General features: G+C 63.9%; 2 protein-coding genes and 1 pseudogene across 2 annotated transcripts; all 3 read left to right on the plus strand.

Annotated features, from left to right (window-relative positions):
• The first annotated feature begins 807 nt into the window (after positions 1-807).
• SLC6A8 (solute carrier family 6 member 8) lies at positions 808-6343 on the plus strand. Its single transcript, XM_021531186.3, has 14 exons — positions 808-913; positions 1178-1396; positions 1745-1876; positions 2461-2734; positions 2811-2943; positions 3192-3326; positions 3418-3521; positions 3625-3749; positions 3829-3941; positions 4021-4158; positions 4459-4561; positions 4641-4741; positions 4942-5112; positions 5833-6343. The coding sequence occupies exons 1-14, from the start codon at positions 808-810 to the stop codon at positions 5962-5964; spliced, it is 1986 nt and encodes a 661-aa protein (XP_021386861.2). The 3' UTR covers positions 5965-6343.
• Positions 6344-6428: 85 nt separating this feature from the next.
• LOC110471023 (epidermal differentiation-specific protein pseudogene) lies at positions 6429-9054 on the plus strand (annotated as a pseudogene).
• A 947-nt stretch (positions 9055-10001) lies between these two features.
• On the plus strand, positions 10002-16155 carry QARS1 (glutaminyl-tRNA synthetase 1). The gene is made up of 24 exons (XM_021534108.2): positions 10002-10163; positions 10515-10662; positions 10736-10845; positions 10952-11027; positions 11302-11366; positions 11563-11616; positions 11746-11803; positions 11908-11979; positions 12149-12234; positions 12449-12535; positions 12644-12743; positions 12862-12940; positions 13062-13170; positions 13251-13381; positions 13508-13600; positions 13729-13866; positions 13940-14027; positions 14104-14247; positions 14319-14423; positions 14805-14897; positions 15149-15276; positions 15469-15535; positions 15734-15859; positions 15962-16155. Exons 1-24 carry the CDS (start codon positions 10017-10019, stop codon positions 16010-16012), a joined length of 2355 nt encoding a protein of 784 aa, XP_021389783.2. The 5' UTR covers positions 10002-10016; the 3' UTR covers positions 16013-16155.
• The last annotated feature ends 117 nt before the right edge of the window (positions 16156-16272 follow it).

The raw sequence follows: 16272 nt of genomic DNA on the forward strand, positions 1-16272 counted from the left end.
CTGTTAGGACTCCCAGCACGCTGCTGCCCCGGGTGCCCTCGTGCTCCAGTGTTCCCTAGTGTGACTTGGTGCTTGCTATTCCCCAATATCCCTCGGACCGATGCCATTGCCGGGTGGGGGACACGGTGTTCTGTGGTGCCTGCTGCCCCGTGTGCTCTGCTGCTGGCAGCACCCTGTTGTCTGGTGTCCCCTGGTGCAAATCGTGTGGCTTTAGTCCCTCGTGTCTTATCCTGTGCCCTGTTGCTGGTGGGGCGAGATGTGCAAGTCCCGGAGTTCTAGCGCCTGTTACGCGCTGAAGTGCCTTGTCTGCCGCTGTCACCTGCTGACCCTAGCGCTCGCTCCCTGGTGTCCCCGGGTGTGCCCTGCTGCCTTGTGTCTCCCGTGCCCGGTGTCCCCCGTTGCCAACGCCGTCCCTCGCGGTCCGTAGTGCCCGCAATCCCGCCGGGTGCGCCTTGTCCCGCCGTGCCCCCCGCCTCGCCCCGGGGCCGGTGCCAGTGCGTCGGAACTGCAAGTCCCGTCAAGCCGCGGGCGGGCGGCGCGGCCAATGGGGCTCGGGGGGCGGTGCGGCCGGTCGCTGCCTCCGCCGCCGCCCGGTGCCGCGGCGCAGAGAGCCCCGGAGCGGCCGCGCGGCGCCGGCCCCGCAGCCCGGCTCTGAGCCGCCCGCCCGGCCCGGCCCGCCCCGCCGCGCCCCGCCGCCCTCAATGAGGTTCTTCCGACTCACCTTCAAGTGCTTCGTGGATTGCTTCTGAGCCCCCCTCGGCCACGGAGCCGCCCCCGACCCGCCCCCGCTCCCCGGCCCCCCGCGACATGCCCCCCGTTCCCACCGACACGGCCGCCCCGCAGCCGCCCGACGCCCCGCGACGCGACGCCGCCGCCACCACAGCCGCGGCCGCCGCTGCCCCCGCGGGCTCCGGTAAGCGGGGAGCGCCGGGGAGGGATGAGCGTGGGGAGGGGAAGAGGGGGGCCCACGGCCACGCGCGACCGCGGCGCGCCCCCTCCCGCCGCCGCGGGGTGAGTCACCGCTCTGCATTGTGACGTCACGCGCCGGCCTGACATCTGACGTCACGCCCCTACGCGCGGAGAGGGGCGCGCGTGGGGGGCGGTGCTTCCCCCCCCCGCGCCCCCACGGGCGCGCGTGACGGCGGCGTGGGCATCCCCACTCCCCCCGTCTCGGCAGAAGGCTCCGGCGGGGCGGAGGGCACAGAGCCCCCCACGGCGGGCGAGGAGCGAACAGTGACGGCACCGCTGGTGCGACCCCCCGGTCCCCCCAAAGAGGCCGTCCCCGAACGGGAGACATGGACCCGGCAGATGGATTTCATCATGTCCTGCGTGGGCTTCGCCGTGGGGCTGGGCAACGTCTGGCGCTTCCCCTACCTGTGCTACAAGAACGGCGGAGGTGAGGCTCGTGCTCGCCCCACGCCGCGGGAGTGCGCCCCGCGGCGTGGGGGGCACCCCCTGCCGCCCCAGAGTGTGTGCCTGGGGGTCACCCCACGCTGGGTCGGCTCGCCCTGAGCCTTCGAGGGGCTCGTGGGCCACCCCGCGGGGTTCCGGAGTCACTCACGGGGCGGGGGGTCGTGGGAGCCCCCCAGCACCTGCCCGTGCTGACCTACATCGCGGGAGGGGAGGGCGCGGAGGCGCCTTTGCCATTCGCTGCGTCCGGGCGGGCGGCGCGGGGAAGGGGGGAGCAAAAGGGGGGGCCGGGGGGACGGCGGCGGCTGAGCCGGCCCCCTGCCCCCGGCCCCAGGCGTCTTCCTCATCCCCTACCTGCTCATCGTCTTCGTGGGCGGCATCCCCATCTTCTTCTTGGAGGTGGCTCTGGGACAGTTCATGAAGCAGGGGGGCATCGCCGCCTGGAACATCGCCCCCCTCTTCAAGGGTAACGCCGCGCCCTGCCCGCACCCTGCCTGCACCCTTTCCGCAGCCCCTGCACCCTGCCCAGGGCCCCCGGCACCCTGTCTGCACCCTGACTGTGCCTCGGCTGCACGAGCCTGCTGGGGCTGGCAGCACCCTGCCCACGCCCTGCCTGCTCCCCTGCACCTTGCCCGCGTCCCACTGCCGCCAGTGCCGTGGCCAAGGATGGCAGCTGCCTGCACCTGTGCCCCGTGGCACCCTGTGCTGCCCTGCCTGCCTTGCCTGCCCCTGTGGCTCCTTGCCTGCATGCTGCTGGATCCCAGGCAGCTGCTGGATCCCCACCTCCAGAGGTATCTTGCCGGCTCCCCCCTGGTCCTGTGCCATGCTACCAGCTGTCCCCACCCTGTCCTGTCCTGCCTGGGCCTGCCAGCTTCCCTGTCCCATTCCCACCAGCTCTCCCGTGTCCTGTCCAGGGCTGCCAGCTTTCCCTGTCCTGTCCCTGTCAGTTCTCCTCTGTCCTCCCCCATCCCTACAACACCCCGCATCCCACTCCATGCTGGTGGTAGATGCCCACAGGTGCCTGCGGGCTCTGATCCCCCCGTGCCACAGGTTTAGGCCTGGCCTCTATGGTGATCGTCTTCTTCTGCAACTCCTACTACATCATGATCTTGGTGTGGGGGCTCTTTTACCTGGTGCATTCGCTGACAAACACCCTGCCCTGGGCCACCTGTGGCCACTCCTGGAACACGGAGCAGTGCACGGAGCTCTTCAACCCGGACTTGTGCCACAATGTCAGCACGAATGCCACTGCCATCACTTGGACCTCCAACTTCAGCTGCACCGACATGTCCAACAAGCGCTCACCTGTCATTGAGTTTTGGGAGTGAGTGTGGGAACCAGGAGGGTGTTGTCTGGGGCTGGGGGTGTCTGCTGGTGCTCAGCACAGCCCCGCTCTGCAGGAACAAGGTGCTGCGTCTCTCTGGGGGCCTCAGCGAGCCAGGGGAGATGAACTGGCAGATGATCATCTGCTTGGTTACCACCTGGATCGTTGTCTACTTCTGCATCTGGAAGGGTGTCAAGTCGACTGGGAAGGTAATGCTGGCGGGGGGAACATGCATCAGGGCCACAGGCATGAGAGAAGACTGCAACACATGGCACTGCTGGCTCCTGCCCTCCTGTGCCACAGCCCACAGGGGTGGGAGGCCTGTGTCCCACATTTGTCCAGGAGGTGCTTCCAGCTGCTGGGGACATTCCCAACCTCTGGTCCTGCTGGGACACCTGTGGCATGTGACAGAGAGCTCTGGCCTGGGGGGGTCTCATGGCCACCCACTGCTCTTCAGATTGTCTACTTCACGGCACTCTTCCCGTATGTGGTCCTCATCCTCCTGCTGTTCCATGGAGTAACACTGCCTGGCGCGCTGGGTGGCATCATCTACTACCTGAAACCTGACTGGTCCAAGCTGGTTGAGGCACAGGTGAGGGCACCGGGGAGAGCAGCAAGGAGCTGGGTGCTGGACAACGCCCTGGCACCCTCATCACCCCCTGACATCCTCCCTCACGTCCCAGGTCTGGATTGATGCTGGCACCCAGGTGTTCTTCTCCTACGCCATCGGGCTGGGTGCCCTGACTGCACTGGGCAGCTACAACCGCTTCCACAACAACTGCTACAGGTAGGGCTGTGCCAGCTGCAGGCAGGCGCCCTGCTGTGTCCCAGTGGCCCCCTGGGGTGTCCCCCAGTGCCCCCCAGCACTTCCTTACATGCTGTGCCCACAGGGATGCCTACATCCTGGCTGTGATCAACAGCTGCACCAGCTTCTTTGCCGGCTTCGTTGTCTTCTCTGTGCTCGGCTTCATGGCCTCTGAGCAAGGCGTGGACATCTCCATGGTGGCCGAGTCTGGTGAGTGATGGGCGGTGGGTGCCAACTGTGTCTTCTGTGTCACCCCTTGAGTGACATCTCTGACCCCACACTCCTGCAGGTCCCGGGCTGGCTTTCATCGCCTACCCCAAAGCTGTGACGCTGATGCCCTTGTCTCCGTTGTGGGCCACGCTCTTTTTCGTCATGCTTCTCGTTCTGGGGCTGGACAGCCAGGTGCTGTGGCAACCAGGGAGATGGGGAACAGGGAGAGGATGGGTGGCACGTCCCCACTGAGCCCTGCTTTGTGCCACAGTTTGTCGGTGTAGAGGGTTTCATCACGGGCATCCTGGACCTGTTCCCCCAGCCGGGGGCTGGCTCGCTGCGCCGTGAGCTCACCGCTGCGCTCTGCTGCATTGTTTGCTGCCTCATTGACCTCTCCATGGTCACACAGGTGGGGGACATAGCAGGGACACTGCCGGCCAGCCCCACACCGGCCTGTTCCTGAGGCATCACCTCCCATGAGATCCCACTGTGGGGTGGGAGCTCACTGGGGTGCTGCCCTCGTGTCCGTGGAGCTGCCCATGGCATGGGGGTCTCTGTGGCGTAGGGGTGCTGTGGGAGCAGGGTGCCCATCGCATGCAGGGTGTTCATGCCAGGCAGGATACCGGTGCTGGCAGGGCTATGACTTGCCAGTGTGGCGGCAAGAGGAGCAGCCAGCACAGTGCTGGTGACACGGGCACCTTCCCGGCAGGGCGGCATGTACGTATTCCAGCTCTTTGACAACTACTCGGCCAGCGGGATCACGTTGCTGTGGCAGGCTTTCTGGGAGTGCGTGGTCATTGCCTGGGTCTATGGTGAGGCCAGGGGGACACGGGGAGGAGCGGGACACAAGGTGGGACACGAGTGCCCCAGCTGACACCCTCCTCCCCGCAGGTGCTGACCGCTTCATGGACGACGTGGCCCGTATGATCGGCTACCGGCCCCTGCCGGTGATGAAGTGGTGCTGGGCTGTGGTGACACCGCTGGTCTGCGTGGTGAGCGGGGCCGCCGCGCGTGGGGACACGCGTGGGCCGCCGCCCGAGCTGTGCCGCGGGCGCTGGGCGCCCCCCGGCGGCCGCCGCGGGCACACGCGTGTCGCTGCCGAGCGTGCCCCGCGGGCTGCGGCGGGGACGCGCCGCGGGTGGGGACCGCCAGCGCCCGCCCCGCGGGACCTCACCTGCCTCTCTCCACCCAGGGCATCTTCGTGTTCCACGTGGTGAACTACAAGCCGCTGACATACAATAAGACATACGTGTACCCGTGGTGGGGGGAAGCCATCGGCTGGGTCCTGGCACTCTCCTCCATGCTCTGCATCCCCTGCACTGTTATCTACAAGCTCCTGCGCTGCAAAGGCTCCTTGCGCGAGGTGAGGGCAGTGCAGCGGGATCATTCCTGCCTCTGTTGCTACCCCATTCTCAGCCTTCTTACTCCTGTCCCTGACCCAGTCCCAGCGCCATTCAAATTCCACCATCCTCATTGCCATCTCAGTTCCATCCACGACCAGATCCATCCCTGTCTTTACTACTGTCTGATTCCCATTCAAATCCCACCACTGTCCACATTGCCCTCACAGTCCCATCCACAGCCATGTCCCATCCCTGTTTTCATCACTGTCTCTTTCCCATCCAAATCATGTGCTTGTCCTCGCTGTCTTACTCCCACCCAAATCCCAACCCTGTAGCCATTGCTGTCTTATTCCCAGTCTTACCTGATTCCCACCGATGCTTACATCACTGTCTCATTTAGTCCTTTTCCCATCCTAGGCTCACCCCCATCCAAGTCCTCTTCCTGTCTTTATTGCTCTCACTCCTATCAGATTCCTATCCTCACTGCTGTCTCACTCCAGCCTCACCCAAACCTCATCCTTGCTGACATCACCGTCGTAATCCTGTCAGTGTCTCAGTCCCATCCCTGTCCCCGTGCAATCTCTGTCCCTTTCTCAATCCCATTTCAATCCCTTTCCTGTCCCAGTCTCATCTCCACCCCCATCCAAATCCCATCCCTTTCCTATCCCTGTGCATTGCGGGGAATTCACCAAGCTAGGTCCAGGCTGTTGTCCCTGGGAGCTGACACGATGTCCCCACAGCGCTGGCAGCTCCTGACCACTCCAATCTGGGGCCAACACCACCTGGAGTACCTGACGCCAGAGGCAGAGGCCAAGCTGCTGGCCCCAGAGCCCCCCAAGGAGAAGGCGACGCTCTTCGAGACTGTGATCTGAGCGTGGGGAGGGTCGCGCTGCTCCCGCCCGCCATAGCAATAATGCCAGCACCGCCTCCCACCCACGCTGCCCCGTGCCCCCCGCGCCACCCCGGCCGCCGGCCTCGCTGCAGGGGGCTGAACACAGCGAGGTGGGGGGTGCTGGGGGCCACGGAGCCAGGGCAGCCACGGGGCACAGGAGGGGTCCCCGGCGCGGGGGAGCGTGGCAGCCCGGGGGAGCGGCAGGGAGGCCGCCGGCTGGGGGACTGAGTGGGACAGCCCTTCCCTGGCCCCTGCCCGCGGCCCCCATGGCCCCCCACTCACTAACTGCTTCCCGTAGCGTTTGTCTGGTGTAACCCCAACCGCCCCGACATCTGGCAATAAACTGGGAGACCCTGGCAGTCCTGGCACTGCAGGCAGGGGAAGTGGGGCACTAGCAGCGGACAACTGAGGGGTGAGGTGTGGGGTGGCACTGGCCTTTGGGGGACAGAGGTTTGAAGGGAATAGGGTTCAAGAATTCAGGGACACCTGGGTTCCTCTCTTGGGTGACTTGTGGGGGAGAGGCTGTTGGAGCAATGGGGGTTTTCCATCCGTCTCCACAACAGGATGTGGGTACCTGCAAGCTGTACCAAACCTCGGTGGGACTGGGCGCCTCATGCAGCCAGGGGCTTGCCTTGCTTATCAGTCCCAAGAGGCAGATTTTAGGCCAGAGGCTTTGAGGGTTTTGGCTGTCCCCAAGGGGTGGGTCAGGATCCAGCTGTACCCCACTGGAAGCTTTTCATATCAGCTTTGTGCTCTGCACTCCATGCACTGTGCCTTGGGAACAGCCGTGGGCTGGTGAGGGCTGTGTGGACAAGTGGATCAGGCAGCCTCTGGGCATGTAGCCAGAAGAAGTCAAAAGCTTAACCTGCCCCAGAACCTGTGAGCTGCCTGAGCCCTGTTTCAGCAGGGTGCCAGCTAAGGAGTGCACGTGCCCTGTGCCCCACACCAGTAGCTCCTGGGGAGGTCAGCTCCAGTTCATGCCATTGGAACCTGCGTGGAGCCCAGAGGAAACCACCAGCATGCTGTATTTGGAGTGGCTGTCTTCCAATGCCTCGGTTTGATGTCAGTGTCCTGCTGTGCCCAGCATCCCACTCCAGCAGTGCCTTGGCCACCCCATGACGCGACAAGGGGGAAAAAGTGTTCCCATCTGTCCCAGCCATCCTCAGAGACAGGGCTGGAGCAGTGCCACCGTGCCAGGTGTCCATATCCAATTGCTGGGGTCACCAAGGTTCCAGAGGGTCTTGTTTTGGGGCGCCAGGTTGCCCCACCACGATGCCCTCTCACCTTAGTGGGGTGAGCCAGCAGTTCCTGCCCCACCGGCAATGCACACTGTAATTAGCACAGGCAGAGCGGAAGCATCACTGATAATTGGCGGTGACTCTTTAACACGGAGCCTCACGTGCCTGGGGCACGGCAGGACTTTCCGGCAGGGCTGGTCTGTGGGACCGGCTGGCATCCCGGCGTTTCCACCGCTGTGCGGGGCCTGGCTGAGTCCCCAGCACAAAGTGGGGACAAGGGTTGGGCGCAGGGTGCGGGGGCAAGCGTTGTCATCGCCTTCGCTTCGTGCCGCAGCACGCCCTGCTCCCACCACCCCTTCCTAAAAGGCACAGCTGCAGGGTGTTGCCAGCACAGACAGCGAGAGCACGGAGCCCAGGCAGGAGGTGGGCAAAGGAAAGACAGAGGATAAGAGTGCTGAGGGGTGCTGGGGTTTGCTTTTGCTTGCTGGGCTTTCCTCACGGGTCTCCTGTAGCACGCTGTGACCCCACAGGAGGGGACGTAGCCCATTGTGCCCTCGCAGGGGCACGCACCCACAGCACCATGAACCGGATCACAGTGTACGAGCGTGCCAACTTTGAGGGGCTGAGCCGAGAGTTCACCTGCGACGTGCCTGACCTGCACGAGCTGGATTTTGGGAACTGCATCGCCTCCCTGAAGGTGGAGGGGCAGCCATGGATTGCCTACACAGACCCCAAATATGAGGGGCAGTCACACGCCTTCGAGGAGGGCGAGTACCCCTCTGTGGATCGGCCCAACAGCTTCTCGGCACTGCGCCTCGTGCACCATGACCTGGGGGACCCCCAGATCACCCTCTACGAGCACCCCAACTTCCAAGGCGCCTGCAAGGTGGTGACAGAGGAGACCAACTTGGCGTATGGGTACTTCAACGACCGGGTGGCCTCCCACACGGTGCAGCGAGGCGTCTGGCTGCTGTACCAGCATCCCGGCCGCGGCGGCTGGCACTGCCTGGCGTGGCCCGGCGAGCATCTCGCTGACTACAAACTGGAGCTGAACTTCCAGTCTCGGCTGTCCCACCTGCGCCCACTACGGCCTGGGCGGCCCCAGGTCTCAGCACGTCTCCTGTGGGAACAGAAGCGGGTGGAGGAGGAGCGGGAGGTGCTGGTGGATGAGATTGAGGGGGTGAACGAGACAGAGTCGGAGCAGGCGCTGGCAGCCAGCAGCAGCCGGGAGTACGGCACCACGCTCTGGCAGAGCTTCCACTTCAGTAATGCCACGAGCCTGAAAGCCGGGCTCTCCTTCACGCTGACCGTGGAAGCCTCCAACATCTTTACGGTGCAGAAAGGGCGCAGTGAGAGCAGCACTCGCCGGCAGCGCGTGGAGGTGCAGCTGCCGGCGAAGATCCCCCCGCGCACAGCGCTCAGCATCCAAATCCTTCGGAAGGAGGTGACACTCTCCGTCCCGGTCCTGCTCACCATCACCCAGAACGAGAGCGTTCGTACGGAGATGGGCGAATACCGCAGCGTCTCAGGTACCAATGTCAGTGCCCGCTACAGCTTAAAGCCACTGCCAGCTACGGGCAGGGAGCAGGCAGCCACCAAGGGGACAGACACAGTGCCTGGCACCAGCACGGAACTATAGCTCTGTGCCGGTGCTAAGCAATGGCTGTCCCCTCCGTGGTCTGGGACTCACTGTTACACCAGCGTTGACTCCAGCACCCGCCCATGGAGGAGCCAGGACCTGCCTGGTCTGGTTGTGTCCGGTGGCTCTGGCTGGCAGGACCTGCTAGTGCCTCCTCCCACCCAGTATTTCCAATAAACACCTTCCCCAATCACTCGAGGCTGCTGCTACTCGGGCTGAGGTGGGAGCGGGATGGATGGGGCATTGGGCTGGGGGGACACTGAGCTAAGAGGAGACGCCAAGCTGTGGGGAGGGGGGAGATACTGGGTTGGGGCAGGGACTCCTGGGCTGAGTCAGAAAACGAGGGGTTGTGGAGGACACCGGGCTGGGGGGGCACCGGGCCGGAAGAGCTAGAGAATAGCAGGCTGGGGAAGCTGGCGGGGTGAAGGGAGAGCTGGGGACACCAGACTGGACAAGACATCAGAGGGGGCGGGGGTGGCAGGAGGACACTGGGCTGAGGCAGCCAAAATTCCACCGGTCTAGGGAAGCCTGGGGACACTGGGATGAGGGGTGTACTAAGGCAGCGAGGGGAACAGGGGCGGAGGGAAGAGTGCGGACACTGGGTTGGCAGGGCCAAGCGACCGCGCACGATCCGGGGGAGCCCCTGGCCCCGCACACACCGTGCTGAGGCCGCCACCGCGACCCGCTCTGCACCCCAGGACCTCGGGCACGGGCATCGCCACGGGCTCGGCGCAGGGCCCGTGTCCGGGGCCGCCGTGGCAGGCGGAGACCCGCAGGCACAGCGGGGCCGCGGGAAGCACCCGCGGAGCGCGGAGTGCCGGGATAACGGAGCGGCGGGACACCGGAGCGCCGGGACACCGGAGTGCCGGGATACCGGAGTGCCGGGATACCGGAGCGGCGGGACACCGGAGTGCCGGGACACCGGAGCGGCAGGGCCTGCCCGTGCCCCGCCCCGGCCCCGCCCCGGCCCCGCCCCCCACGTGGCCGCCGCCGCCGCCGGGCTCTTTAAATGATGCAACCGCCCGCGCGCCGGGCCCGCCTCCCGCGCGCCCATTGGCCCGGCCGGAGCCGGTCCCCTCCTCCCATTGGCCAGGGCGGAGCGCTCTCACTGATGATTGGCTGGGCATGGCCCCGCCCCCTTGTGGAGGCGGCAGCATGGCGGCGGCGGCGGCAACGATGGCGGCGGAAGAGGTGGAGGAGGCGCTGGGGCTGTTCACGGGCATCGGCCTCAGCGAGGCCAAGGCGCGAGAGACGCTACGCAACGGGGCACTCAGCGCGCTGCTGCGCCGGGCTGTGCTGCAGGTGCGTCCGCTGCGGGCCCGCGCTCTGACCCCCGATCCTCGATCTCCAGTAGCCCGCACCCCGATGTCACCTCGGGACCCGGCCACCCTGGGAACTCGCTATCCCGATACCGGTGTCACCCCCGGGATCCGGTAACCCCATCCCCGGTGTCACCCGGGTACATTGGCACCGTGGTCCCGCTGTCACCCCCTCGACCCTGCCTTCCCGGGACCCCCCGGCTTCGCCTCCTCCCGGCCCCGCCGAGCGCCCTCGGCCCTTGGCACTCCCCTGTCCCGCTCCAGCCCCCGGTGCCGCCGGTTCGCCGGGGCTCGGGCCCTGCTCCTGCCCTGACGCTCCTCGGGGCGGCGACAGGCTAGGAGCGCGCTGGGCCCGGCGCTGGACAAGGCCACCGGGACACTTCTGTACAACACGGCCGCCCGCCTCAAGGACCCGAAACACCTCGGCTTCCTCGTCGGCTACATCGCTCGCAGGGAGATCCTCACCGACCTGCAGCTCAGCGGTACCGTGCGGCCCCAGCCCCTGCCCGGCCCCAGCCCCGCAGGCCCTGCTCTTCATCCCTGCTCTGTCCCCAGCTGCCCTGGAGTACGTGAGGAGCCACCCCTTGGAGCCCCTGGACGTGGCAGACTTTGAGCGGGCGTGTGGTGTGGGGATCTGCATCACCCCTGAGCAGATTGAAGAAGCGGTGAGTGGGGCTGTGACCCTGTGGAGATGGCACAGGGAACACTGGACTGGCTCCTGCTGTGCTCCTGCCTGCCTCGCTCACCCCGGTGTCCCTGTGCCGCTCCCAGGTGGAGGCTGTGATCAGCAAGCACCGAGCAGAGCTGCTGGCAGAGCGCTACCACTTCAACATGGGTCTGCTGATGGGTGAGTGGTGACACCGGGGCAGCCCCTGCCTGGTGCTGGTGGCTGTCACGTCCCTGTGCCTGACTGCCAGTGCCTCTGTGCTCCCCTGAATCCTGAGAGCCAGCCCTTTGCCACGGGGAGATGTCATCCTGCCAGATCCCCCACACAGGCAGGACCATAGTGCCCAGCAGCAGGGACAGCCCTGGGGCAAAGGTGTGGCATTGTGCATCAGCCCCTGGCTGAAGCTCCCTGGGGCTTGGGCCCTGCCTCTTGCCCACCGGGTGCCTGTCTGCAGGGGAGGCACGGAGCCAGCTGCGCTGGGCAGACGGGAAGACCATCAAGAACGAGGTGGACCTGCAGGTGGGTGTGAAGTACTGTGTCAGGTGCTGCCGTGGTCCCCTGGGTGTGCTGGGACAGGAGTGGGACCTGCCAGCGCTGGGCACAGCCTGCCCCACCTAGGTGCAGGCAGGGTGAGAGGAGTGATGGCTGGACAGGGCACTGGGACACACCTAGTCCAGAAGCTTTTTTGGCTCCTGAGTGTGTCACTCTTCTCCAGGTGCTGCATTTGCTTGGGCCAAAGACAGAAGCTGACCTGGAAAAGAAGCCAAAGGTAAGAAGAAGAGGAGGCTGCAAACTTGGATGATATTTGCTTGCAAAGCGTCCGGGCAGGATCCCAAATAGCTGCTCTGGGCTGAGCTGCTACAGCTGAGCACTCAGCATGCTGTGCTGGTCTCTGCAGGTGCCAAAGGCCCGTCTGGCCCCAGCAGAGAAACAGAAGGTGGCTGTGGTGGAGAATGGTAAGAGACCATCATCTTCCCCAGCCCTTTAGTTCCCGCTGCACCCACTTCCCAGCTGGGCCCTGGGAGCTGTGATCAGGGAGCTCAGCCCCACCTCCCTGCAGGTGACATGGGCACAGAGACTCAGTCACTGCTGGAGCAGCTGCGAGGAGAAGCCCTGAAGTTCCACAAGCCAGGTGAGTGCAAGGTGCCACTGCCATACGTGGCGCCACTTCACTGCCTCTGTGCCTGGTCCCAGCTCTCCGTGCTGCAGAGGACTGGACAGGTCCTGTGTCCTTCCCCCCTGGCTGCTGGGCTTGGCATGGTAAGGGCAGTGCTGCAGCCCTGAGCATCCTCTGCCTGCAGGAGAGAACTACAAGACTGAGGGCTACGTGGTGACGCCCAACACTATGGCCCTGCTGAAACAGCACCTGGCAATCACGGGTGGGCAGGTGAGGCCATATCCCACAGCCCAGCGGTTCCATGTGAGAGTGACACTGCTGGGGTGGGTGGGGAACACACAGCTCACAGGGGCCACAGCAGAGGCAGCCCCCATACAGCATGAGGGTGCTGCAGGATTGCCAGGGGCTCATGTCAGTGTCACTGCTGTCGGGGAAGGTAAAAATCTTCTGTTGAAGGACAGAGATGTCCCCTTTGCCTCTTCAGGTACGGACACGCTTCCCTCCTGAGCCTAACGGGATCCTGCACATTGGCCATGCCAAGGCCATCAACTTCAACTTTGGCTATGCCAAGGTAAAAAGCACCAAGCCACCCTGGTCCCTGCCTTTCCCCGCTGCTTGGCTGCTGGCCTGGCCCTGTGGTCCCTCAGGGAGCCACTGCTCACTATCTCTTCATCCCCAGGCCAATGGTGGTGTGTGCTTCTTGCGCTATGATGACACCAATCCCGAGAAGGAGGAGGAGAAGTACTTCACAGCCATCCGGGAGATGGTGGAGTGGCTGGGTATGGCTGGATGGGGAGGGCAGGATCGAGGCAGGTGCCAGGGGCACTCCTGCATTCAGGTCTTGCAGCAGGACCTTTGGGGTTCCTCCAACCTGTTCCATGTCACCCATCCCCACAGGCTACCAGCCTTATAAAGTGACACATGCGTCGGATTACTTTGACCAGCTCTACACCTGGGCCCTGGAGCTCATCCGCAGGTGAGCGTGTGGGCAGCAGGAATGTGCTGGGCTGGTGTTGATATCCTGCACTATGGTCAGGGCACCCCCTTGCCCACGGGATGGGTCACTCAAGTCTGGTGATGGCATTTCCCCTCCGCAGGGGTCAGGCATATGTCTGCCATCAGAAGGTTGAAGAAATCAAGGGCCACAACCCATCACCCTCGCCGTGGAGGGACCGGCCTGTGGAGGAGTCACTCCTGCTCTTTGAGGTATCCTGGCTGGGGCAGGTGCTGTGTGCCTGTGGACTCTGGATCTGTGGCTCAGCTGACAGTTTCCCCTCTCTCCACAGGACATGAGAAAGGGCAAGTTTGGGGAGGGGGAAGCCACGCTGAGGATGAAGCTGGTGATGGAGGATGGGAAGATGGATCCTGTCGCCTACCGTGTCAAGTTCACTCCACACCACCGCACTGGGGACAAGTGGTAGGGAGGGCCTGCCATGTCCTGGCACATATGGTGGGGGTGGGTCTGGATTTCCTGGTAGTAAGGAGGTATCAGGAGTGGAGCAGCACTGTGCTCTGCCCTGAGCCGACTGCATCTGCCTTGCAGGTGCATCTACCCCACGTACGACTACACACACTGTCTCTGCGACTCCATCGAGCACATCACGCACTCCCTCTGCACCAAGGAGTTCCAGGCCAGGTGAGCACCATGCATGACATGGCCCAGGGCTGAGCTGAACCTGGGAGCAGCATCTGGTGGCTGCCAGAGTGCTGGGGGACAACACGTCCACGTGGCTGAGCTGGGCTGGGCCTGTACCTCCCTTGCAGGCGCTCCTCCTACTTCTGGCTGTGCAATGCTCTGGATGTTTACTGCCCTGTGCAGTGGGAATATGGGCGCCTGAACCTGCTCTACACCGTCGTCTCCAAGAGGAAGATCATCCGGCTGGTGGAGACAGGTGCTGTAAGGTAGGAGCAGGGCCAACTGCCATGATGGTGCTCACCCACATCATGCCTGGTTGTCACACTGGTGTTTCCTCAGGGACTGGGATGACCCACGTCTCTTCACGCTGACAGCCCTGCGCCGGCGAGGCTTCCCCCCCGAGGCCATCAACAACTTTTGTGCACGGGTAGGCTTCGGGTAGGATGGGACAGGCAGATGGCTGCATCCCCTGGCCAGCACGGTCACAGCACACTGTTCCTCAGGTTGGTGTGACAGTGGCCCAGGCAACAATGGAGCCGCATCTGCTGGAGGCTTGTGCACGTGAGGTGCTGAATGAGCAGGCCCCCCGTGCCATGGCTGTCCTGGAGCCTCTCAAGGTCACCATCACCAACTTCCCTGCTCCAAAGGTGAGGTTGCCATGGGCTGTTGTGGGAGTGGGGTTCCTTGAGATTGGCATTCACACCCTCTTTCTCTCCAGGCACTGGAGGTCCTTGTGCCCAACTTTCCAGCTGATGAGAGCCGTGGTTTTCACAAAGTGCCCTTCCACCAGACTGTCTACATTGAGGAGACAGACTTCAGGGAGGTGAGCCAGGCCCACTGGACTATACTACCCTCACTGCTGGAGCTATAGCTTGTGCAGCAGGAGCCTGGCAGCACTGCAAGTGGTGTTGGCGCTGCACACAGAGGTCACAGGCAGGTGTTGAAGATTTATATTTGACTCCTAAATGGGCCAGCAGTTCTGAAGGGCACTGGGCAAATGCTGCCCTCCGCCTGGCCAAGACATGTCCAACCAACGTTTCTCAACCTCGCCTGTCCTTGGGAACATCTCACAGCAACATGGAGTTCAAACAGCCCTGGGATCACTGATCCCTGGGATGGCAGGAGTGGGGGCAGAGAGACATGTATGAGGGGGGACCTGCTGCCTATGCTGGGGCCCCTGATGCAGCCATGAACTCTCTTACAGGAGGCAGACAAGGGCTACAAGCGCCTGGCCCCCGGGCAGCCGGTGGGGCTGCGCCACACTGGCTACGTCATCACTGTCCAGAATGTCATCAAGGTGCGTGGCTGTGGGCACTGGTGACACGGGGTTGGGCTGTGGAATGTCAGGACATGACCATGCCCCAGCAGGGAAGAGCAGCGATGGTCATCTCATGCTGGACGCTCTGGACACAGTGAGGGCTCAGGCTGCCTGTGTGCCTGCTCTCTGCCTGCCCTGTGCCTCACAAAGTGTCCCCGAGATGGGGCTGGGGGTTCAGCCCTGGGCCTGCCATGTGGGATAAGCCTGATAGCTCATCTCCTCTCCCTCAGGATGTCAGTGGCCGTGTCATTGAGCTGGAAGTGACCTGCACCAAGTCGGATGTGGCAGAAAAGCCCAAGGCTTTCATCCACTGGGTGTCGGTGCCCCTGGCCTGTGAAGTGCGGCTCTACGAGCGGCTGTGAGTATCTGGCTGCCAGCTGAGGCCAGCACAAGCTCAGCAGTGCTGGAGCAACAGCACAGCTGTACAGCAGCAGGCCCTGCAGGGGTCTGCCCAGGCCTTTGGTGGAGAAAATGATGCTCTGGGGTCCCATGAGTGGCACCGTGCCCCCTCATTTGGCAGCTCTGGGATAAGACTCTTATCTCATGGCAGGTTTTTGCACAAAAATCCTGAGGACCCATCGGAGGTACCTGGTGGCTTTCTGAGTGACCTCAACCCTGTGAGTAGGGGCAGCAGCTGAGGTTATGGGCCCACGGGGAAGTGGGGACCTCCTGCACCCAGTCCTGAGGCACCCACTTCCATGTACACCCTACCCCTCCTGGGGCAAGGCCTTGCTGTGTCTCAAGGGGAAGAGGAGCTGGGGGGAGCTGGGCTGCGGAGAGGACAGAAGGGTAGGCTGAGCTGTCCCCTCTGCCAGGACTCCCTGCGTGTGGTGCACAATGCCCTGGTCGACAGCTCTGTCCGCTCTGCTCGACCCTTTGACAAGTTCCAGTTTGAGCGCCTGGGCTACTTCTCTGTGGATCCCGACAGCGAGGAGGGGAAGGTGAGTCCTGTGGGATGGGGGCAGTGATGCAGCCTGCACACACTTGTGCAAGCACCCCGTGCCCGCCATGGCGCTCTGAGCAGACCCTCTGTTTCTCCCCAGATGGTGTTCAACCGGACAGTGACGCTCAAGGAGGACCCTGGCAAGGCCTGAGGGACCCGCTGCTGCTACACCATCGTGGTGTTGCTTCCTTGGGGGTTCTTGCACACCCCCAGTGCCACCGTGCCTTGGTGCCGTCCCCTGGGGTGCCCCACAGCATTGCCTCAATAAACGGAGAGCCCAGCCCTGTCCCCGCACTGTCACTGCCTCCTGTTCTCCTGCTCAGTCTTGGGGTGCTGCGGAGGGGGTGGTCTCCTGTTTGTTCCCCTGATGAGCCTTGGGTTGGCAAGGTCTGTGTGGGGTGTCTCCCTGTT

The sequence above is a fragment of the Lonchura striata genome, chromosome 12, assembly GCF_046129695.1.
Source record: "Lonchura striata isolate bLonStr1 chromosome 12, bLonStr1.mat, whole genome shotgun sequence".
Classification (NCBI taxonomy): Eukaryota; Metazoa; Chordata; class Aves; order Passeriformes; family Estrildidae; genus Lonchura; species Lonchura striata.

Excerpts from the sequence above, each read along its gene's own strand:
- SLC6A8 (XM_021531186.3), top strand. The coding sequence starts at position 808 with ATGCCCCCCGTTCCCACCGACACGGCCGCCCCGCAGCCGCCCGACGCC. Across the intron at positions 1,877-2,460 it reads CATCGCCCCCCTCTTCAAGG|GTTTAGGCCTGGCCTCTATG; the intron begins GTAACGCCGCGC and ends CCCGTGCCACAG. Across the intron at positions 3,522-3,624 it reads TTCCACAACAACTGCTACAG|GGATGCCTACATCCTGGCTG; the intron begins GTAGGGCTGTGC and ends CTGTGCCCACAG.
- QARS1 (XM_021534108.2), top strand. The coding sequence starts at position 10,017 with ATGGCGGCGGCGGCGGCAACGATGGCGGCGGAAGAGGTGGAGGAGGCG. Across the intron at positions 11,028-11,301 it reads CAACATGGGTCTGCTGATGG|GGGAGGCACGGAGCCAGCTG; the intron begins GTGAGTGGTGAC and ends GCCTGTCTGCAG. Across the intron at positions 15,536-15,733 it reads TTCTGAGTGACCTCAACCCT|GACTCCCTGCGTGTGGTGCA; the intron begins GTGAGTAGGGGC and ends CCCCTCTGCCAG.